We start from the raw sequence: 23,740 nt of genomic DNA, 5'->3' as shown, positions 1-23,740 counted from the left end.
GAAGGAGGGCTTAGAGAGGGGTTAGAGACTTCCTGACCCGGGCTTATTTCCAATACTTGTCTCTTCTGGGGTCCGTTACTTGCCTCCAGAAGACCCTCTCCCCAGCTAAGACATCCATGCAGACAGTATGTATCCACCTGCCCTGAGAAGACGTGGAAGTATGGTGACAATACGATTGCCAGTGTCACAGAAACTGCTTTTACAGCACAAGGCAGGCTGACTTGTATCTAGCTTACCTCCAGCAGATTCTCTGGTGCCGTCTGAGTCACACGGACTATGTGGAGCCATTTGAGTTTATGATCCTTTTATCTTTCTGACCAAGGGATCATACGCTGCTTCTCCCAAGAAGAATAATGAAGCCTCATACATTACACATCCCCCAAAGGACTTAATTTCCCTTAATCTAAGGGGAGGATTTGCCTCCAGTCTCCAGCCCGTTTATTATCCATTTGTTGCTCCATCTGCAGCACAGATCATAAAGGAATTTTTTATTTTTTAAGTCAACCTTTTCTTGGGCCTCATTAAGGCCTTACACAAAGTCCCAGGCTGCTCACAGCTCAGAGAAATAGAACCAGATAGAGGCACTGAAGGCTGGATGGCCTTATCCTCCCTGTTGACAGCGCGCTGCAAGGACAAGGGGGTGTCTGGCCCATAACCAGAGAAATGAAATGATGGGTCAAGAGAAATGCAGCATTGACACTTACCCTTCCCATGCTTGCTCTGAAATATGATGTGCTGACAAACAAGAATGGTTCTGGTTTGGTGAAATACTGCTATTCACACTGCAGTAGCAGCAGGAGTGTTAGCCAGTGAGCCAAGACTTCTCTGTGCTACACGAGGTGCAAAGATATTCCAAGAAGATTGCCCCTCTCCCAGAGAACACATCCAATGTTCTCAGCTTGTTTTGAAGATGTGAGGCATGTGCAGTCTGTTACTATGGTGGGCTGCAGCTACTGAATTCTGCTCCTGGCTCTTTAACCTATCCACAGCCTGGCCTTGAGCATATTTCTTCACTTGTCTTTGCTTCTCTTTCCTCATCTGCAAACTGAAGTCTTACAGTTCAGTATAGTGGATTATTTTAAAGGGTCTAAGTGTCATAACGGTACAACTCAGCATGTAGAGGGCTCTAGAGGGTTAAAGAAGACACTGCTTTCTCTCCTTTTTTTAACAGCTGCCTGCTAGCAAGAGAGAACACACATCTGGGGCAGCATGCAACCCTTCACTGCAGTTGCCCCAACTCCTTTACCAGCTATGAATATACACATATACATGTATGTGGTGTTGCCTCCTGAAGTGCTGCAGCTTTATTTTCTCCCCTTGCTGTTCTTGATGAGCTAGAAACTGGAACTGAACTGAAAGTAATTTCCTTTCATTTTAAATAAATAATAATTTAACAATGTATGCTGCTGAATTTATTCTTGCATCAAAGGGGAGATGATTGCACTTCCCAGTCCGGAAAGACAGAGAGGGGAGGAAGACACGGCTTTATAATTAAATTTGCTTTTCCTCCTTTCATTGTGGATCTCATTAAAAAAAAAAAAAAAAAAGAGTAAAAACAAAAAGAGGAAAGAGAAAAGCACACACAGAGCCTTGTGTCTCAGCCCCAAGAAAAAGGAAGAACTCCCTCTTGTTTGTTTCTTGCTTCTACTTCCACATGGATAACACAGGTAAGGGGAACCTTTCAGCTCTGCATGGGTGCCCAGCACAGTAGGAAAAAGCAGAGCCATTTCAGTTGCTGCCTGGGAGGAGAGTAGAGAGCTGAAACCTTAAGAAGTTGCTAAGCATTTTCTTTGACATCTCATACAAGTAATATGCTATTAGGGGTGTTATTCACATGTGATAGAGCCAAAGTGCCACAGCAAAGGGCACTGTGACATGCTTAGGATTATTAGGCAATTCACTGGCTAGCTGTGCTGATGTGGCAGCTGCTCTCCGTGCCTGTTCTCTGCCTGGGGGCCGTTTTATATACCCAGGGTGATCAGAAGCCCCCCATTCACAGAAACTTGGGTACAAATGACTTGACATTGAACTCCATTGTACCGTGACCTCTCTAAACCCAGGCACTGACAATTCTTGTAAGCTATGGTACTAGCAGAGTTGTACAAGCATCCTTGCAGCTCTGATCAATGTCCCCAAGTTCTGACCCAGTGTGCACTGGGGCTGGGGCCTTGGAAGACAGCCTGAATCCTGCACTGTCTGCCTGTAAGTAATATCCTCAGGGACTAGAGATTACTCACCTTTAGAGAAATTCACTGTATCAGGGAACAGCAGGAAATGCTCTCATTCAATCAATGCAAACAAGCACATTGCAACTCTTTCCATAATGAGCCTACACTCACAGCCATCTTTCCCTGTGGAAAAATAAATGATTCAGTATAAGGAGGCTTTGCTGAGTATAGTTTATGAGAGTGACAAAAATGTTTTCCTTAATAAAAGAAAAGCTGTTGAAGCTATAGTACTTGGATATTGCCCAGGTTAACTCTTCAGAACAACCTTTGATCTCTACTCAGGGAGACCTCTTTCTTATTGCCTGAGTGCTGCACAAGTTTACATTCTCGGCACTGCATCCACACGTGCTTTAATCCCATGATTCCCTTGATCTTGTAGGCAGCTCACTTTCAGCACAGATTTTGGTCCAAGAACTGTCTGAATTCTGTGAATCTCTCTTCCCCTGCCCCTTCTTCCTTTGTATAGGGAAGGTTTTTCTCTTTGCACCTTCACTGTTTAGTATGGCAGAAGGGGAGGAGGAAATCACCTTCAGCTTTCCTTGCCATCTGCATCCCAATTGCTCCAGTGGGATTTGGGCTGCATTCCAAATTGCTCCATTTGCAGTGGATCTGGGGCAGAGGGAGGACAAGCTGACCGTGACATGTCTCAGTGGATAAGACTCCAGAGCACCTAGTTTCTGGGACCTTTCTGTTCTGGCTACTCTAGTTATGGCTGTCAGGGCTGCTGAGCACCCTCCCTCATATAGCACCCTGATTTACCTGCTGATCTGCAGCATGGCCTACTAAAACCGAACAGCTCTCCTACAGACAAAATTTATACACGAGGAAATAATAAAAAATACAAAAGTGGCATTACTGTGCATTATAAAATAATGAAACAATTTTTTTCAATTTGTTTCTACCCCAGATAGTGGCAGTGATCAGCACTTTACAAAAGATGCTTCTTCCACATCCTGGCATATGTTATTACTGTTATTAATAGCAAGCCTTTCCCGGGGGCAGCACTCTGTACAGGTACATTTATTTCCTTCACAGTCCTGTCACCCCCTTGCTGGTGCTCCAGCTCCCTACAGCACATCCCACTATGAGGCAAGGGAGGCAGATGGAAAATTAGGCACCACTCTGCCACACTCCAGACACAGCTTAGCCTCGTTCTGTCACTCAGGATGTGCCTGTTGTTAGTTTTATACCATCATAATTGCATTACCTGTGTCTCGTACCACTGTTATTTCCTGTTCCTTTCTCCTAAATCAAAACTGTCCTTAGGAGAACGAAATACTTGGACACTGTCTCCTTCCATCTGAGCCAGCAGGAATGGGAGTTATCAACAGCTTGCTACTCAGTAATGAGGCAAACTTTCTCCTAGTTTGTTTTTCTGTTTCCAAGTTCTTACTCATACCTTCTGCCCTCTGAACAGGATCTGACACGTCACTTTCATGGGACAATGGCTATTTCTCAGGAGGGCTGCAATAAACAGGTACATGCTTTAGTTTTACTGTGTCCACACCACCAGCCTCAGGTTCCCAATCACTCCCTCACAGCAAGCCCTGGCATTCAGACACGTGAGCAAGTAATGAACTGGGGCTTAACAACATAATATGCAACAACCGAACTGGAATAACGACCTGGCCAACCTAGGTGAGACAAATGGACAAGCAAGTCAGTGTATGCCTGTTTCTCCACTTGTCCACTGACTATCTTACCTACCTCAACTGCAAGCTCTCTGGGGAAGCGACAATGTCTCTCAGTACCTAATAGAGCCGGAACCTGCCCTTTGGGATTCCATGTACTGTCACAGTAGAAATCATAGTGATAACCCAGCCTCAAATCCTGCCAAAACAAGAGCAAGTGAAGCATCTTCAGATAAACTCCCCACCTTAGGGAGTTCTTAGGCTGGATTCAAAATACACAAGGTACATTCTCTCCTGAGACAGATGTGCTGAGCTCCCTCCTTTGCCTAATTTGTAGCAACTGCTGTGGGTCACATTTGCCTTCCCTAAGTGGGATGAGGCTCCGGGCAGTCACTAAAGTGCTACACCAACTCCCTGTCAGCAATGCAATCCACAACTTGTGAGCACTAGAGAAATCAATACGATTGGGAAGCTTAGCTCCTCTTTGCCCGCTGGCCATGTTCATCACCAGCACACAGTAACAACGTAGAGCCATTTAATAACACAGCTCATTAGGCTTCTGACAACAGGAGATGACGGAACTAAGACCTCAAACATAGAGCCTTATGAGTCTATTTGTACCTGCAGTTTCAGGCTGGGCATCTTATACTTCCCAGCATGTGAGGAATGCGTGTCTGGCACAAGATCCAGAGGGAAATTCCCTGGGAAAATCATGTAGGAGTCCCCCTGAGGGAGCAAGACCAAATGCTCAGAAAAGTGCTTGGAAAATAGTTTACATGAAGCAGTTAAAGATGACCTAGAGGAGATAGTTTATTTGGCTTCCCAATGCCAAGAAAGCAGACAAAGTTCAGTTTTGTCAGAGAAACTCCAGAACAACCACTTCTGGCTGGTCTATCCTAGATTACAACTTCTCTCTCCTTGCCCCAGGATCTTGACCCTAAGCTTCTCTGTTGCTTCAAATACTAACATTCAGAGAGAAACAGCCATAATGGACAGCCAGAGTCCAGTTAGGGACACCCTGCAGTTGTGCTGAAAGAGCCTCACCAGCTGCAAGCTTAGAAGTGGTTTTCACATGGGGAATGACCAGTCCCTGCACCAGCCAAAAGAACTGAACAACAGATATCCAGAGCTACAAGGCACAGCTTTCCTGGTGGGACCATCGTGCCATAGACAATAGCTGGAGGAATCAAAGGCATCAGTAAAACGACAAGGAGTAAAATCCTAACCCCTTTGAAGACGGCAACTAACTGGCCACTGATTTTAATGAGCTGTGGGACATTATCCACGGCATCTCTATACACCCTTTATATTGCTATAAGAAGGTAGATGTGATGTGGAAGCAAGAGCAAGGCTCCTAGCTGTTAAAGCAAAAAGGAAACTCTTTGATCACTAACCTGCATAACACAGTCTCCTACCTAGTGCAAGCTAGAAAACAGACAACGTCATTTCTGCAACAAGCCTAGCCACCTAAGGTATCCTACACTTTTTGGAAAGACATCCAGCCTGATTCAAAGATTTCTACTAACAGATAATCCACCACAGTCCTAGGCAAGCTGTTCCAATCCTTAATTATTGCACTTTTTTTTTTTTTTTTAATTTCCAGTCTGAGTCAGATTAGACACACTTCCAGCTATTCAGCTTCCAGGCACTGGATCTCTCTGTGGCCACTGTCTGCTAGATTAATGAGCCTTCTACTATCAGAAATTTTTTCCATGTACTTAAAGACTGTGATCAAGTCACCTCTTTAGCTTCCTTTGTATAAACCAGATGAAACTTCCTGGCACTGTCACATTTCACAGAGTTGTGTAAGGATAAATATACACAAGTTGTGATTCTACAATGATGGAAAACAGAATTTTGTTGTGATTTAACCCAGCAGGCAGCTAGACACCACACATCCATTTGCTAACTGCCCCCCCTCCCCACAGTGGGATGGGGGAGAGAATTGGGAAAAAAAGTAAAACTTGTGGGTTGAGGTAAAGACAGTTTAATAGGACAGAAAAGGAATGGAAAATATAACAACAACAACTATAGTAATAACAACAGAATTAGAACATATAAAACAAGTGATGCACAATGCAATTGCTCACCACCTGCTGACTGATGCCCAGCCAATTCCCAAGCAGCAGCCCCCAGCCAGCTTTCCCACTAGTTTATATACTGGGCATGATGTCACATGGTATGGAATATCCCTTTGGCCAGTTTGGGTCAGTCGTCCTGACTGTGTCTCCTTCCAACTTCTTGTGCCCCCCAGCCTACTCACTGGCAGCGCAGTATGAGAAGCTGAAGAGTCCTTGACCACTGCTTAGCAACAACTGAAAACATCAGTGTGGTATCAATATTATTCTCATTCTAAATCCAAAACAGAGCACTATACCAGCTACTGGGAAGAAAACTCTATCCCAGCCGAAACCAGGACAGATTTCCAGAAGTATAGTCATTATTCAGAGCTGTTCACTGAGTTTTTCTGCACTGGACATAAAATTTTGATAAAAATTCACTGGCTTGAGCAGCTATTCCTCTGCTGTCAGATAGAACAGTTTCAACTGAAGAGCACAGAAGTCTGTAAATGTTCATGTTGACTCCTCTGAGTGCTTGTACATGCAACTTCAAATTGCTTCAAAAAACCTCTGTACCAGCAAAATGCACCTGCTTAAATATTTGGGAAAAGAGGTATCAGGGGCACACTAAGAGTGAGGTTACCCCTAACATCCTTCTGCTTCTAATAGGAAGGGCAATATGACCTTGGCAGAACATGCAAACAGACTCAGTGCCCAGAACAGGCTTCGTATTTTCAACAGAGCTCAGTACCTGGGTGAATCCAGGCTGCTCTTTGGGAAGCTATGCATTAGCAAGTTAGCTGAAATCATGCAGTTTAATCATAGTGCTTGTTTGCAATATACAGCCTGCTATTCCATTCTCATTCCAGCTCTTTGGGTGTTGCCACAGCTTTCATTTTATTATTCATATGTTTTCCCTTTGACATACCTTAGGAATGTGGTGACTTATTTCTCCTCTCCCACCATCTCATAAAGCAGCATAGCAGGCAAAAGATGTGAAATACATTGACAAACATAGCAATGCAGCTGAACCAGAAGAATCAGAATTAACTCAGTTGGTTCTTGCATGGCCGGTCCTGGCTTTCTTATTCTCTACACAAACATACTTCCCTCAGCTTGAAATTAGCATTCCTTTTAAATGTTTTCACACTCTAAAATTGTTCCTAAATGTGCATATTAGGTGGTGAAACAATTTACTAAGTTAATCTACGCAAGCTAACATTCATTTCGGCAAAATCCTATTATACTTAATATGCCTTCTCCTCACTTCTCAGGATCATAAAACTCAGAAGCACTAATGAAACCAGCATACTGACTCTTTACCCAGAACTAGACACATCAGGGTGTCAAAGACAGGAAAAAAGCATACATTTTAGTTGAAGAAGCATATTTGTGCAAGAGACATTTATGCAAGTTTAGCAAGACCTTTATGTCCATGCTCTTCTCAATGGCTCAAACAGCACTACAACATTTCCCTAGGAAAAGGTGGAAAGATACTGCTTCCATACAGCTTTCCACTCCAAACAATGTTTGGAGGGAGAAGTGTGAAAACAGTATTTGCTTGATCTGAAAAAGCAAGTTGAAAAAAATGGTGTTTTGGGAAAACTTTGGTGTTTTGGGAAAAGTTTTGAATATAACTGCACACAAAAAAAGCGGTCTGTCATGCTGGGCTTCACCTAAGGACCAGTCCGGAGACTCTAACAGACCTTGCTGTCAGTTATGGAGTTTAACAGGGCAACTGTTGCATCTCCAGGACGCTTCTGACGGTGACAGGGCAGGTCACCTTCAGTGTGCAAGGAAGATGACAGTGCTCCAACCTTTGCCACGGCTCCTGGAGGGTACAGTACTTGCTCTGACCACTGGAAGGAATTCAGTGCTGCTACAGTTAAACCACCTGCAAAAGCAACACAGGCTGCACTAGCAGACTCTTTTGCAGGTGTCAGTAGTACCTGTATAGAAGAAAATCATGGAGTGGGGGGACAAAGACCTTCGCAGAGCCCTGTCCATTCAGGTTTTTTCACAGCCCTTGCTGGTATGACTATCTGGTAAAACATTACCATTAGATCTGGGGCAGAATACAAAGTGACATCTGTCAAGGACACAGAACTATGACAGGCAGGAGTTTGAAAGCATTCAGCTGCAAAATGGGAAGGGGGCTGATTTTAGGCATTAGTTTAATCCATATCTGAGACAGAATTGGGTCAGACTCCTGGGAAGATGCACACAGAACATTGGCCAGGGAGGAGGGAGCCGGTAACCCTTGTCTTGCCCACTTACCAACATTCACACTTCCAACAGTGAAAGGGCTTTGCTCAAGCTATGTGATGTGTAAAGACCCACCAAGAAATGTCTGGCAGGTTTAAATGTGTTCTTGCATTGTTCCTGGATTGTTAGTGTTAAGCAAGGAGTAAAGAGATTCTGGCAATTTAGTTTGGGCAGAGAACAGAGAGGGCAGGTTTCAAAAGGGTTTGGACAGCTGAAAGGCACGTAGGTGTGCTTGGGACAATTTGGGGATGCTAGGGATTGGGTTGAGGTATGTTCCAGGCTGGGCATGCACATACTGGGGACTGGGGACTGCCAGTGGGCTGCTGCCTCTGTGGTGGCAATGAGACAGTCTGAATAGTGGGGGAGCACAGCTGGCAGCCTCCATCATCAAGGGAAGCACAGGATGCTCCCTGTGGGACATACAGCACTAGAACCATGTGTATCCTACTCAGATCACTGCTGCTGCGCCACAGGAGAGGTGTTTGGGGGAAAGCTTCAGTCCATGCCTTTACATTGCACTAAGGATGCAGAGCCCCAGCACCTTGCAGAAGGGGAAGGGACAAATGTGCCTGGCCCCACCCACCTTCCCCAAAACCACATCTCAGAAATCCAATCTAGCTGGCAAGTGTCTCCCTTCCTCCTCTCCTCTTTCTACCCACAAGTTTGCCAGGGATGGTGTAACAGGGGCAGAGAATAAATCAGGTGCTATATCAGAGTATTCTATCCATGACTGTGTAAAGAGCAGCTTTTGTGACTTCCTGATGTGATTTACCATACAATGACAACCTTTAATGTCCACCGGTGTTATAATCTACTTTATCTTAATACAATCTTCCCCTGCTGAACCCTCCAGAGTCTTAACAGCTATTTTCAATGGAGTTTTTTTTATTATTATGACTTGATACTGTGATTACTGTCGCACTCCTGCTCTTTGTGGAAGGGGAAATTAATAAGTTTTTTCTTAAGCACTTTGCACCAGAGCTGAATACCAATCAGCCCCCAAGCTGAGTTCCTGTGCCTGCTAGATTCAATTATGAACCTTTGCTCTGACTTTCCAAGACATAGCAGTTTTCAGATCAACAGAATGCCAACACATAAGGCCCTGTTCCACTTCCCATAGGCTCTCATTGTGGGGAGGAAAGGTGACAGGGACTGAGTGGGAGAGTATGTGGCTTTTCCTCTACTCTTATATGGCTGCCCCATTCATAGTTATCTCCACAGACATGTCCTTGTATTGGGGCATTCGGACTCATCATGTCTTGGAGAGTAGTGTTAAAGCACTGCCATTTATATGAATTATCCTGCTCCCCTGCCATCCTTGCTAAGTCTCCTTACCTCCCCTCAGAGCTCACTGCACCTTCCTTTCTCTCCAGAAGAATCACTGCATGAGGCTATATTACATCTCACTGCTCAAATAGTGATGACATTGCACTCTCCCTGCAATGCCTAACACATTCCTCTTGATGAGGGTCAGGCCACACAATCCTTACACATTACCAAGCCCTGCCAGTTAAATTCTAACACAGATGGAAGAGGTTCTGTCTCTGTACACAGAAGGTGTTTCTGTTCAGGATGGAAACCACTTAGTTCAATGTCTTGTCCTTTCTTTCCCCTTCTGCCCTCACCAGAAGAGGAGTCAGAACCTCCTTCTGTCCCTTAACTTCTTCCCTCTTCTGCTGAATAGGGTCTTCTGCCTTTCCTGGTCTCCACAAACTAGCAGTGACCCACTCCACAGCATTTGTATAAACAAGCCATGAAAGGAGGGCTTACGCACAAGATGCTACTTCTACCATGATGATGTCTATTTCTTCCATTACTAAGGGTGTGTTTGGTCTGTCACTGAAGTATTTCACTTCTAAATATGACTGGCTGGCACAATTCCCCACCAATACGCAGCAACGACTGAAATATAAAGAGAGTGACATTGTATCTGTGCCTTGGGTTAGGCTGTTCCCACTTTGCACTTTATCTTACTGCTAGCTACAATGCAAGAAGATTCCCTTCTGCTAGGTAGCATTTCACACCTTATTTGGACAATTGAGCACATAAGAATAAGGATATGAAAGGGAATACACTTGGGGTCTCTTAACATAGGCCTGAAAGGCAGGAGCTGGGTCAGTGGACCTGGCCTCCTACAAGAGGGGATGCACATGGAACAGATGTTTAACCCAGAAGGCTCCATAGACTAGATACCCAGCCTGCCTAAACACAACCAGCCAAAGGCACTTCCCAACTCCCTGTAAAAAACACCTATGGTACAAAAGTCTAGATTCCACTAGCTGTAAAATACTACAGGAAGAGATCAGGGCACAATCTGGGCATTGCCTGTGCCTAGGCTCTTAGGAATTATACTATAGCATTTGTCTGTCCCTTTCCTTTTCTTTCACAACTATCAAGCCCTCATCACCTCCCAACTAGCTGACTGCTAAGGCAGCAGGATAAGCACCAGCTGCATGAGCAGCCAGGCTCAGAGCCCAAGCTGCAGAGCCAGTGCCAGTATTGATCAGGAAAACTGAAAAAAGTAAACAAACTCTCTGTAATTACTCAACTTGATAGATGCCAGTAGGTTTGTTTGCTTCCTGCAAAGATGCCAATAGCCTAATGGAGCAAACATTGCCATTATGTAATAAAACCATACAGGTAATTAAAAAACTCCTGGCGGGACTACAAACAAGAACATTACCTATTAACTGTTTCAGTGGAGCAAGAGGGAATGGATACTGAAGATGCTGCTTCATTTGAGGGGAGACAGATTTAATGGATACTTGAATAAGAGCTGTGCCAGTAAAGAATCACACACATCAAACTCTTTTCTGCCCCCAAATATACCCTTGGATACTACAGCATTCTTAAATATCTCAAATGACATCTTTAGGGTCCCTCTGCACTGTGTGTTTGTTCTACATCAACACCTCAGAGACTTTACCTAAAAATAGAGAAAAAATGGGGAGGAAAGAAGGCTTGTCCTATTTTGCAAATGAGAAGTGGAGACACAGGAGTTGCCCTCTGTCTCACCAGTCACTTCCTGAAGTGCACAGAAACCTGCTCTCCCTAATGCCTAATCCAATGCTCTGCCAGCTCAAGAGTGGAATGGAGGCCACATCTGAGCACTACGACAGATAAACTCTTGGAGAGAAAGCAGAAAACAGTAGTCAGTGGCAGGCTCTTAGATTTATCTGACTTGGATTTATGAGGGAGAGAAGGGGCAGTGATGGAATAAACAGTTTAAAACTGTGGGCTAAGCACAAGGTTCAGCGAGGATCTTGCACAGTCTCCTCTACTGCACACACTAGTAGCAAAGAGCCCACTCAAAAGCAAGGATAGAAAATAGAGGAAAAGATGGAAAGTGCATAAGGCAAGAGACAGACTGCTAGAGTTCCCTGTTGCAGTGGCCTGTGGGTGGTTTCAGATTCCCTTTTTTATGGTTAGAGCCAGCAGCCAAAGAGGCAGCTGAAGAATTAAACAAGCTTTCTGGCAAGCTGACAGTTCATTGGGTATGTAACCCCAGCAGCACACAGTGCAGGCTGGTATAGAAGAGGGCACACAGCAAAGGCTCTGCAGAGAAGTACTCTTCCTGGGGTGCCCCAGCAGCACAACATGCTGGCTCTGAATGGCTCAGCAAGGACAAGGCAGGCTGCCCGGGTCACAAGTCTTAGGATATTCATAACTGGAGCAATATCCTTTCTTTCTACAAGGCTTTTCTCCAAAAGCACAGACTCTCCAGGTGCCTTGCAGAGTACATCAGACACCTTTTTGCTCATTACTGATATGCAACCTCCACCTCAATAAGCCTCTGATACGGGTCCACTGACAGGACCACTGCCAGGAAGCAGGAAGAAACATATCCTATTTAAATGCATTAAGCACCTCACCACACCAGTGGCTGGCACATAATAGCTTCATACAACTCTCATTGAAGCCAGAAAAATCTAAGTGCAGGCTTCAATGAGACTTGGATTTGGCTGGAAAAATCACGGATTTCTGACAACTCTTTGCTAAATATTGTAAATAACTCAGAATTCCTTCCTCTAGTGTACCTGAAAAATATCATCTTCCTATCAAGGATCATGAGCAAGCAACTGTGACCTTCATGTGCATCAATATTAAAGGGCAACTGCTCCAGCCAGCAGCTTAACAGGAGATTTTGGAAGAAAGGTCGAACACCTATGCCATGTGCAGCACAGATTAGACAAGATTTAAGTTAGAAAGCAGCATTCAATGGCTAAGGGGGCATAGATACATCGTGCTATTCCTGACTGTCAATAATCACTTGGGAAGCCTTGGCTGACCTTTCTCCGCCTCAGTTTCCCCTCAATCACAGAGCAATTAATTTGTTAATGCTTCTGCAGCATTAAGGCTTAACAGACAGTGCTATGGGCATGTGAGCTATTTCTTTGCCAGACACAGACCCTAATGCAAAGTACTGACATGAGCATAGATCACAACAAAATGCAATACTAGATAAGTAATGAGAAGAGGCAGAGATACACAGATTAAAGCTGTGTCAATTGGGTGACTCACTAGAATCATAATAGTCACTAGGGCTTAAGCACAGTTTATTTATAGCTGCTGTAAGCACAGAGTCTCTAGATCTCAGAATGACAGCTGGGAGAGGAAATGTGGGGTTTTTTATTATTTTACCTCCGGGGAATGTTTCTTGCCTACAGGAAGAGATAATTAAATCAACAATTAAAGCCATAAAGATTCCTGAATCACAGACAATGGTGCATTGTATTTGACCTCTTATGCCTTGCTTACAGAGCACAGAAGTGATCTTGCTGATCTAAGAAAATTAACTGTCTGGTGCATATAAGTCACAGCAAACCTGGGTAGTGGGAAGAAATTGGAAAAGCAGACAGGTTGTCCTGGAGAGATATGGGGCATGCAGGGGCTATACCAGCTTTGAATCAGCTCAACTGGGGCGCCAATCATCTTTGGAGGCTTTGACACTACAAAAAATTGTACATCGACAGGAATAGCATGAAACTACCCTGATGTAAGCAATCCCTTCCAATATTGTTCCTTCGAGCTTGGGATACAGGCAGGCCTGCAACAGGCAGTACCAGTTAGCCTGGGAGCTAGAAAACAGAGCACTACAGGGCCTATCCAGCCAGCAGCCTCAAATGAAATAATACCATTCATATTCTTTAACCACCAAGAGCTCTCTCTCATCTACCACTACAAAAAACCAGCAGATTCCTTTACTTCCACACAACAGGTAATAAATATTTCTTATTGTTTATAAAAGCATCATTAAAGAAAACTTTAAGCACAGAAAAGAAAAAGTAAGGCAGAATTTCTCTTAAGAGCCTTTTTGGTGGCAAAGCAGCCTTATCAGTGGATAGGAAAATTCCCAAGGCAGCTTGTATTCTAAAACATATGGGAAATAACATCTCTCAATGACTTTTCTCCAACACAAAAGGGTTTGTAACAACAGTACTGACAGGATCTGAAGCTGGAACTCCAGATTTTCAGCTTTGACAGTGGAATTATTGCACATTATTCTTTCTAAGTAAATTAAACCCATTAATCATCATAATTAGTAATGCTCTGTGTCAGTGATATGGTAACAGAGCTAGTCATTATACTGTGCTATTAAGAAACTAAAGAATGGTACTACAGCCACTACATGCTGCTGTTGTCACTGGCTGGCTTCGGAGGAGTATGTTAATGCCCAAGGCTTAAGAAGGACTCCAACTTCAAAGAGATATGAGGGCAGCAAGAGATACCATCGCTCCTGTGCTGGATTTAAAGCCCCAGGGATGCTGAGAGATAGCAAAAGAGAACAAATTCATCCTTAGTATGACTCTGCTTGAGCCAGTTAAAGCATGGCAGAAAAGACTTTGGCCCACAAGGTTTCCCTCTTGATTTATACCTAGAAAAGCCAATATCATTTAAGTGTGAAGACAACTCCAGCCACGTATCCCCACGGATAGGCTGGGTTGCACGTGTAGTCCATCAGGATGCTGAGTTTTGGCACAATTGCCCTGGTGCTGGTCTCATCAATGTTTCACCACTGTCTATATTGGAACTGCATTAATAATGTGGTTACCAAACATTAAAGATCTATCCATTAATAAATGACTGGCAGATTTTGATAAACATTTATTGTGATGCAGGTGCCTTACACCAACCCCTAACATGTAATACTCAGACACTAGAAATGTGTTGAACCTTTACAATCTATTTATGAAGTACCTTAATCTGGTTGTAGTCCACTTTTATTTGTTTGAACTTAGTTATATGCGTAGGCCACAAGTGGCAGAGCATATCCCATGTGCTAGGTGCAATAAAACCCCAGAAAAAAAGACTCCTGATGATCCCTGCCCCAAAGAGCTTACTAGCCAGGTAAATCACAACAAATAACTTTCTCAACAAGTTTTGCTTCCTTCTTTTGCAAAATGTCTCTGGAAAGAGGTTTGGCTTTTTTTGTTGTTTTTTTTTTTTTACCTAAAAGATATGTTACTTGAAATCAGTTACCAAAATGTTTCAGTAATTTCATTTTCTATACCACTCACTAGTCAGGCTAGGTTGCTTAGTTACAATTGTAATTTGGAATTATTTTTGCTCCATGATTTGACAAACGATGAGCTCCTTGATTGATTCTGATGTTGATACTGACAGAAATGGAATTTAAAATTTCCTTCCCTCCTGCCTAGTATGATTGGATAGTATGAATGTTATAGAAAGTGAACACAAGGGAATCAGTCTGGACGTCTTGGTCATACAGAAAGTATGCTCCTCCCAGTGATGTCAGTGAGACAACTTGCCTGGAGTGTGAGAAAGGCTGAAACAAACTCATGCAAACAGATGACTATTTGTCCTTTTATTCTGTGATGTGTATATGCCTGTAGAGACAATGTGCCCACATACACCTGTGCTTGGCAAGATGCCATCATCCTGTAGTAATTGTCCTTACCAGTCATATTTCCGCAACATGCTCTTAGGACAGGTGCCCAAACTATCCACAAATATGGGATGCAGCAGATCCTCAAAGAACAATGTGTCTCACCGAATTGCAGCTTAAATCTGCACCCCAAAGCAACAGCTTTTAACTTCATGCTTCTTCATCCCCCATTCTCTAGCATCCCCCTTCCATTAACTTCCCCCAGGTTAGTTTGCCACTCCTCCCACATCAGCTGCTTCTAAACCAGCCAGTTTAGTCAATAAAACAGCATTTGGCTCTTTTAAGTCAAGTATTTCTTATGTTGTGAGCTCCATCTAGTGATGTAATTGAAGCCTTATCTCCAGCCAATCTTGACACTGCATGCAAGGTGTTTTGTGCTGGACACAAGGGGTCTGGGATTGAACAGCACTGGGATAAAAAGCCTTTCTGCCTGTTGGAACTTCTCTGAAGACGTCAGTAACTACAGCCAATCAACGTCTAAGAGCTGCTGTGTGGCATAGGCAGTGAAATCAGCTGGGGAGCTAGGTAGAAAGCTAGAGGAAAATGAAACCTAGCCCAGTAGCTTCAGAGGACTGCCTTTATATTCATCACAGACAGGTCCTCGCAATTCTCTGCAATAAGACAGATCTCCCACCCCAGTTTCCTACTACAGCTGTCAGTAGCTAAGCATTTTTTAGCAGTGCCTTTTTCAGTAGTCACACAGTGAATGGGCTGGATTCCTGGTGTTGCAGAATGGTGCCTGCATATTTGGTTGAACCATACTGACTGCGCAGCCTGAGGGAAACAGTGTTATTTCTAACCATCTTCTGTAGCAGTAGAGCACTTGGGCTTCCTATGCTGCCAGCATAAAGCTTTCCATCAGCACTTGTCAAAATTGAGCAAAAGAGGCCAATAAAAAGATGTCAGGGAAGAATAAAGCAGTTTTTTCCCCACATATCTGGCTGCCTTCATAACTGCATGTAACACTGATGCGCAAAGCACAGCATCATGGGTGAGAGGACAATTCCAGTGAAACTAGGATTTGGTGGGAGCTCTCAAACTGTTGCAGGTGCCATCCCATTTCTCTGCAGGGTCAACACAGCATGTAGCTGCGTGCCTACACAGAAGCAGAGAAAGCCAGTTTTTGCAAAGACAAGCTGTGAGTTTTCTCCTCCCAGAGGTTCTATCAAGTGTATTGTAAAGTACCTTCATTCTTCTAACCAGATGTGCCCAAAAAGTTTCACAGTAGAAGGATGCTAAGTGCTTTCTTAGCCTCCAGAGCTCTCACAGTGCAGTCTGCGTATAGCACTCTGTAGAGCAACTGGAGAACCTGAGGCTCCAAGCAGAGAGGAAAACATTGCCTGCAGAAGAAATGTGCACAGGATTTTACTACTTGGGCTTTCAAATACCCATACCAACTACTAAACTTCACTGTATTTTAGAGACAGTGAAGATGGATGGGTCTTGAGGTACAATTTATGGAGGGAACAGACATAAAAATGGTATGGAGGCTAGGGAAGGGAATGAGGATCCTTTATATGGATCCCCAGATCTTTCCAATTCCAGGCACAGCATCTCTGGACACAAGGCCAAGGAAGTCCCCAGCATATTTCTCTCATTGCCTGCTCTGAAAGCATTTGCTGCTGTATCATATTTAATTCTGATTTTTGACCTCTTGCCCCCACACACTACTAACAAGCTGGCATTGAGGCTGACACACTTTTGGAATCACAGGCAAAGCTCTTAAGATCAAGGAGGATTAGATTCCCAGCAGGGGATGAAATACAGCTACTTGGAATAAGACAGAACTTTCTTGTAAGCCTGCAAATTTCCAGATTGCTTCTTTTCCTCAATGGCCCTTCTCCACTAAACCCTCAGCCTGCAGTTTCCATTCAGTTATCCTGTAATGTTTTTTGCCCCTCCCCTCTTTTTGAACCTTCTGGGTGGATTTGTGGGGGAGAGTGGGCTTTTCCTCCTGTCTAATCCCCTGTTAGCACCACAGAGTATAAGTCATGCAACGTAAAATGGGCTGTGCCATGTCTCAGTGTTCCTGGGCACAGAGTGGCTGCCTAAGGCTGTTGGCCAGGTCCCAATCCATCAGAAGGACTCAGTTCTGAGCTTAGACTTCAGTGAGATCTGGCTCACACCCCTTTACAATGACAACTGTAATATAAGAATGCAGATACAAAGAGAAATGCACATTATGCATCCTCCAGCTGCTCTCCCTAGGTCTCTCCCTCTTTGGCAGACTGGCAAATTTGGTTTCCTGGAGACATTTTACTGGGCCATCAGCAGGGAATAAGGGCCACAAATCAGATTATTTACTGCAAGCTGAAATTGCAGAGATTCCACAATAAATCGGAGTGCAATCTCGTTTACCTGCTTTATCCCATTCCTGCTTTGGAGTAACAATTTCACGGTCAAATCTGTTGTTTAATATTTAAAATGTTCTCCTTCCCCATTCCCTCTATCGAGGCAGACCACAATACTCTAAGACAAAGTGTTCAATAGATTCTCAGACTGCAGAAAAATAATATAAACCCAAACCAGATAGTTCCTTAATTTCAAAATATAGTAATTTACCAAAATATTCTCAGGCAAAAGAAATATATCTATATCTCTGTATATATCTATCTACAGTGTTTAGGATTTCATCCCTCATTTTTATAAAATTCATGAAAGATTTATGAGTTATTCAGCTACTCTGAGTTCCTGGGATATTGCTAATAAACCTTCCCCTTTTTCCTATTGTTACATCTCATCAGCTCCTCAGCCATTTCAGGCTTTTGAAGCATACAGAGATTCTTTTTTGTTGAAGTATTTTAGTATCTGCTTCCCTAAGATGAACATCAAGTTTTGCTACTCCATCAAATCCATCATTTTGCACTCTCCCATCATAACTTAGAAGCCAGGCAGACGACACATTAATCCCTTGTTAAGACAGGAGTGGAGTTAGATGAGAGGAACCTCTGAAACCAGATAATGAATCTCTACAAGTACTCCAGCCCTTAAAGAATTAAGCAAAGTTAGCTTTTCCTGAAAGTAAATTCAGGACTATTATCACTGCAAATGACATACTGATACACTGCCAGCATTCAGCTCTGCCAAATAAAAGTCTTCAAAGGCCTCTGAGGACTCATCCAAGTATAAGTCTAGTGCAGAAAAAAAATGCTGAGATTTTTATTTTGTTGACTATTCCCCAAGACACGGTTCTCCTCCCGGACCTATTTCCATGCCTTCCTTTCCCCCTGCCACCACTCATTCTCAATTCCTAAGCAATTCATACCATTAATTTCAAGGAAATCACTCAATGACTGCGGATAAGCCACAAACTGCATCCGTGGCAGATCACAGGTTCCCCTCTTCTGCAGACTCTCAGAGCTGAGACCTAGTGCTTGGTCTAAAGTCCTACTCACTTCCCAAAGGTGAGCTGGCATAAGAAGGATATAGCTGCCTGCATTCAGCCACAAGACATGCTTACGATCAAGCCACAATGTTTAAGATATTTTCAAAAGAAACCAAACAACAATTCAGAGAAACTTTTGTCATGGTTTCCCCAGGAAAGAAAACAGTTAACCCCATCAAATACACTATGTTACCCAGGCCCTAGATTTTCCAATTTAAGCTTCCAGCTCTCCATGCCATATCTTCCAGGTCCCCTCCAAGCTATGGTCTGAAGAAACTGATGCCTAAGAGCTGTCCAAGGTCCAGTAACACAGCCGCTCAGTCTTAATAACAGAGACACAGAGACATTCTTCTTGTCAAAACTAATATAGAGATATATGCAGCTTCTCCAAGAGGCCTCAGCTTGAGCAGATTCTCCAGAGCGCACAGTGGATGAGCCCTTTAGATTTTAATCCTTTTGCTTTTTAATCTTTTTTTCTTCACAGTCTTATCATGCACTGCAGAGTTTCTAGTGATTAAGCCCAAAACAGAAGGAGGTAAAATTCCTCTGTAGACAAGAGCATAACAAAAGAAAGGAAGTCCTGATTCAGCCTCTTGTCAGCAAGCCCTTCCCCAGAACCAGGCCTAGGGAGATCACCTAGAAAAACATCTAAATTTCCATCTTAATTACTGACAAAGCTTTTATCACAACAGTATCTATATACCTCAAAGTCTTAACAGATGTGTCATAACAATGCTCTGGCAAGATGAGAACGATTATCCCTATTTTACAGATGAGGCACTGAGGCCAGGAAAGGGAAGCATCGGACCCACTATCAGACACAAAACCTGAAGCAAAGAATTTAACATGAGTCTGCAAGCTGCAGACTAATGCCTTAACCACTAGCTGCTTCTATAATTTGCCTCTCAAACATAAAACTCAGTATGAAGCAAGCGTTCTTCTCCCTCAGAAACACTTTGCCCCTCTTCCCAGGACAGATCACTGCAGTGGGCATAGACTTGCACCAAATTTTACCGTTTGAGGCTGTTAGTGCTGAGAATCCTCTCTCAAAATGTATCAGTGTAGCTTTTACTGGTGGCAGCAACATTCAGAGCATCAGCCAAGCAGACCATGCACCATTATGGACTGATGCCACAGCCTCACAATTCCTGTCTTCTCTGCACCCAAGTGATCCAGTCTGGGGCCATCCAAATGTGTATTTATGCACTGTGAGATAGCACATCTGTATGTCAGAGCATGTAGGCACTGCACAATCTGTTCATTGATCTTCCTGTCTGATGTTCGTGTGACACAGGCATAGCAGGAGTTCATGAAAGCAGAGGGACTCCAAGCAGAACATAGCCTGGGGATTAAGGAGCCAGCTTTCCACAAACTTGTCAGAAATCATGAGAATTAAGAACGCTTGGGATTTCACTTTCTTTTTACTCAGAGAGCATTCTGTTCTTAATTACAGTTGGCAGCCACAGTGGCCACCTCATTTGGCTTTGTCAGGGTTGAATTCAATTACATTCAGAAGGGGAAAAAACATGCCTTCCTTAAGTCCAAATCACCCTGGACACATGTCCCAAGCAACTCTGAACAGCTGCTTCCTTTGTGAGGAGTTCAAAGGAACAGGAACAGTGCAGTGGCAAACTCCTTCGGGCTTAGAGATTTCTCAGTGCATTTTGGCAAAGGATAATCCTTTATTGCTCTCCTTACCTCTAAGCCCATCTTCCCTCCTCCATGAAATGAACAACAAACAAAAAAAGTAAAGGACTAGCAAATAGTTTCACTTCCTGGTTCTTACATCTTCGACACCACCAATCCACTGTGTGGCTCTGAGCAGGCTGCTTCAGCACACTGCTCCTAAATTTCTCCACTGGCTAAGTGGAGACGTGCAGTAAAGCTGAGAGGCTGTAGGCAAGCCGTTATCCTCCAGTGGAGGGAATCAGAACTAGGCAACCCATGTATCACAAGTGCATTTATACTGGCACTTAAGAGAGATTCTCTTGGATGTCTTAAGAGCCAGAAGAACTGAATTTTACATCTCTTGCCAGACGTAACACAGTCACACCCTAGAAATACTGTTTTTAGAGCATTATCGATTCCTCCCACTTAGGCAACATACAGAGAGAGAAATACACCTACACATGAAACAGAGGTCAAAGTTGGGAACTCTCAGCTGCTTTTCTTCATGGCATGGTGGTACTTCCTTTCCAGCATTTAAACATAGTCATAGCATAGGTTGTCTCTGCCTAAGTCTAGGATTTTACTGAGCACCTGTGAAAAAATTCCATTAAATCTGAATCTCGACAAAGATCACCCCATTATACTTCAAAAAGGTATGTCCCACATTGTTTTATTCAGGATGTTATTTTCTTCGTTCATAGCAGATTATGCACAGTAAAGCTTTGGAAAGCCTGTCTCTGCTCATTGCCCACCAGCATATTGGATACCTCTGGCATGTGGTCTCTGAAACAACCACTATCAGACAAATCTCATAGTGCATCCAACCCAGCTGTAATTTCAAAGCCTGCAAATAGAGAAGACAACCTGGGAATCTTTGCTGGAGCAGTCTGGAAACTGTGAAGAATCTGGGTCCCTTTCTTGCTAAGCAGACTGTAGCAGAAAGATGCTCCTTACATCTCTTGCTAGCAATAGGACCTGGCTAATACAAAGAAAGGCACTGAAAGTTTAAGGACCCTTGTAGAAACACAAGGATAACACAACCTAGAGGACATAACCAGGACTTGTCCTGTAATTCTCCTAAAAATATTTAGATTTACAAACTGGGACCTCTAGGCTACAGAGGCAGCTACATAGAGACTATCCAGGCAGCTTAAGAACCAGCAGAGTTCAGCCCTGGGGGCATTTGAGGTCTGGTCTATTCCTCTGACTCTCATCCCTGTAGTCGTCTGCCTGTCAGAAGGGGGAACTTTTAATCATTCTCTCCCAAAACTTTCCAACACAACTAAAACCTTGACACACTGAGATGGAAAGAAAAGAACCTGCAACAAATCTTTAGAGAGAAAAAACAAAACAAATTTAGTGTCACTATATAGCATCTCCCTTTATTCCCCTTTCGACAGCCCTGGGAGCTGCTGGGATTTTAAGCACTCAGCATACTTAAATGTAGATTGGAGGATGGGAAGGCATATAAAGCACAACAGCAAGGAGAGGGAGGCTGACAAGAAAAGCAAGAGGGCTGCAGGTGTTCTGAGTACACAAGGTTTATGGATGACTTATTCAGTAATACACCATCAATTATACCAATGCTGTCTCAGCTGGATTAACTCCTGGTGGACAGGAGGCAGCTGGGGAGATGGATTCGCTTTTCTGTCAGTCATGATCAAGACCTGCATTCCCCACTCATTCAAGTAGGTACCCGAGCGCTCTGTTCTGCAGAGCAGTTGCTGACAGCTTCAGAAATTTCTGCAGCAGTCTGACGGCCATCTGCTGCTTTCCTACCTGACTTTTTTGGCAGGTCAGTGTAGTGAAGCTAGCACCACTGGTTCACCCTCAGTGCCATAATACTACTGCTGGTCTGCCACAAACTTCGTGCTCAGCGAGCGTAATTGCAGACCACTCCCTAGCTCAGAGGAAGATGGGGACTCAAGTCTTTCAAATGTTTTAAACAGCTACTTAGAATCCACTGCACTGGGAGATGAGCAGCCTCCCTGCTGTCTACAAAGTGCTTTAAGACCCCTGGAGGGAAGGTGTGCTGGTTTTGACTGGGATAGAGTTAATTTTTCTTCACAGTAGCTAGTATGGGGCTATGTTTTGGATTTGTGCTGAAAAGTGTTGATAACGCCAAGATGTATTCATTACTGCTGAGCAGTGCTTACCCTGAGCCAAGGCCTTTTCTGTTCCTTGCATCACCCCACCAGCGAGTAGGCTGGGGGTGCACAAGAAGTTGGGAGGGGACACAGCTGGGACAGCTGACCCCAACTGACCTAAGGGATATTCCAGACCATATGACATCATGCTCAGCATAGAAAGCTGGGGGAAGAAGGAAGGGGGGGATGTTTGGAGTTATGGCATTTGTCTTCTTAAGTAACCGTTACATGTGATGGAGCCCTGCTTTCCTGGAGATGGCTGAACACCTACCTGCTGATGGGATGTGATGAATGAATTCCTTGTTTTGTTCTGCTTGCATGCGTGGCTTTTGCTTTACCTGTTAAACTGTCTTTATCTCAGCCTGTGAGTTTTTCTCACTTTTACCCTTCTGATTCTCTCCCCCATCCCACTGTGAGGGAGGTGAGTGAGCGGCTGCATGGTGCTTAGTTGCTGGCCAGGGTTAAACCACAACAGAAGGATTCCCACGGGGCATGGTGTTTATCACAAGCACAGCACCACACACAATATGAATCATCACACACCAATGTCACAATCCCTCCAATAAGTTCCTAAGCATGCAGTACACGAAGCAAAAAACGATGCTTGTCTGCTTTCTCTTCAGCCCTCCTAGCTGGTCCATGTCATCACTTGTTTGCTGTTTGTGAAGGGAGTTTTTGTGCTTGTGGATTTCTGTTCCTGGCTCTGGATCTACAATAATCCCATAATTGTGATGCCAAGCAGCGCCTGAAGACAATTTTATCACAGTCTGTATAATGTGTAAATACCATTAAGTTAGACGGATTTTCTCATTAATTCTCCGTCCCAGTGACAAGCCAGGAATTAACACAATTGATTTTCCAGTCCCTACTCATTATCAATCATCCAAGAACTTAGTCACATCTCATCTGTTCCACCTGGGTTCCAGCATTTATTTGTAGACTTCAACATATATTAAACTAATAAAAAACAATGGCCATAGTGACCTCTGTGCTCAAAATCCAGACAAGAACAAACTATGTATGTTCTTAACTCCTCTGGTGGGAAACTTCCCACTATGTACCACTGCCTTACAGAGAATAAGCTGTGGGCAGGTTAAGGAACAGCCCATTACCACCTGTTGCACTAATATTTTCCATCCAGCAAACAAAATAAATGCACACCTGTGTGTCGCTCTCTAAAACTTAAAGAAAAAAATTCATAGGGTGTTTGTTTCCTGGAGGTGCTCCATTTGAAATTAATAGAAGCTGTATAGTGTTTGCAAGGGACCTCCACAATTCAACCCAATTCTCCCCATTACTCCCCCTGAAATGCTTCTGACTTTGCTGCTTGTCTCCACTGACAGCAGTGGGAGTGCTGCCCTTCAGTCCCTCAGCAAGGGGAAAGACATGCAGTATCTGACTCAACAGGTTAAGAGAAGAAAGTGAAAACCTGGGGAAAAAATGTGTAAG

The 23,740-nt window shown here is 43.7% G+C and overlaps 1 protein-coding gene across 4 annotated transcripts in view; it reads right to left on the bottom strand.

The window, feature by feature from the left end:
- The window catches only part of UBIAD1 (UbiA prenyltransferase domain containing 1), a 45,146-nt gene that overhangs the window by 5,493 nt on the left and 15,913 nt on the right, over positions 1-23,740 (bottom strand). For 2 of the 4 annotated variants that reach the window (XR_007506895.1, XM_049807409.1), the window contains one exon: positions 2,238-2,351. The exons of 1 other annotated variant lie outside the window; for it this stretch is intronic. Coding sequence is in view for 1 of the 3 variants with exons in the window: in XM_049807409.1 (XP_049663366.1) it covers positions 2,281-2,351 (71 nt within the window). In the remaining 2 variants the exon portion in view is untranslated. Of the gene's footprint in view, positions 1-2,237; positions 2,352-23,740 lie in introns of those variants that run through there. One more of the 4 variants, XR_007506894.1, reaches the window with a different exon arrangement.

This window comes from Accipiter gentilis, chromosome 1, assembly GCF_929443795.1.
Source record: "Accipiter gentilis chromosome 1, bAccGen1.1, whole genome shotgun sequence".
Lineage (NCBI taxonomy): Eukaryota > Metazoa > Chordata > Aves > Accipitriformes > Accipitridae > Astur > Astur gentilis.
The sequence above is the reverse complement of the archived record's forward strand: the minus strand, read 5'-3'. Positions and strand labels throughout refer to the sequence as shown.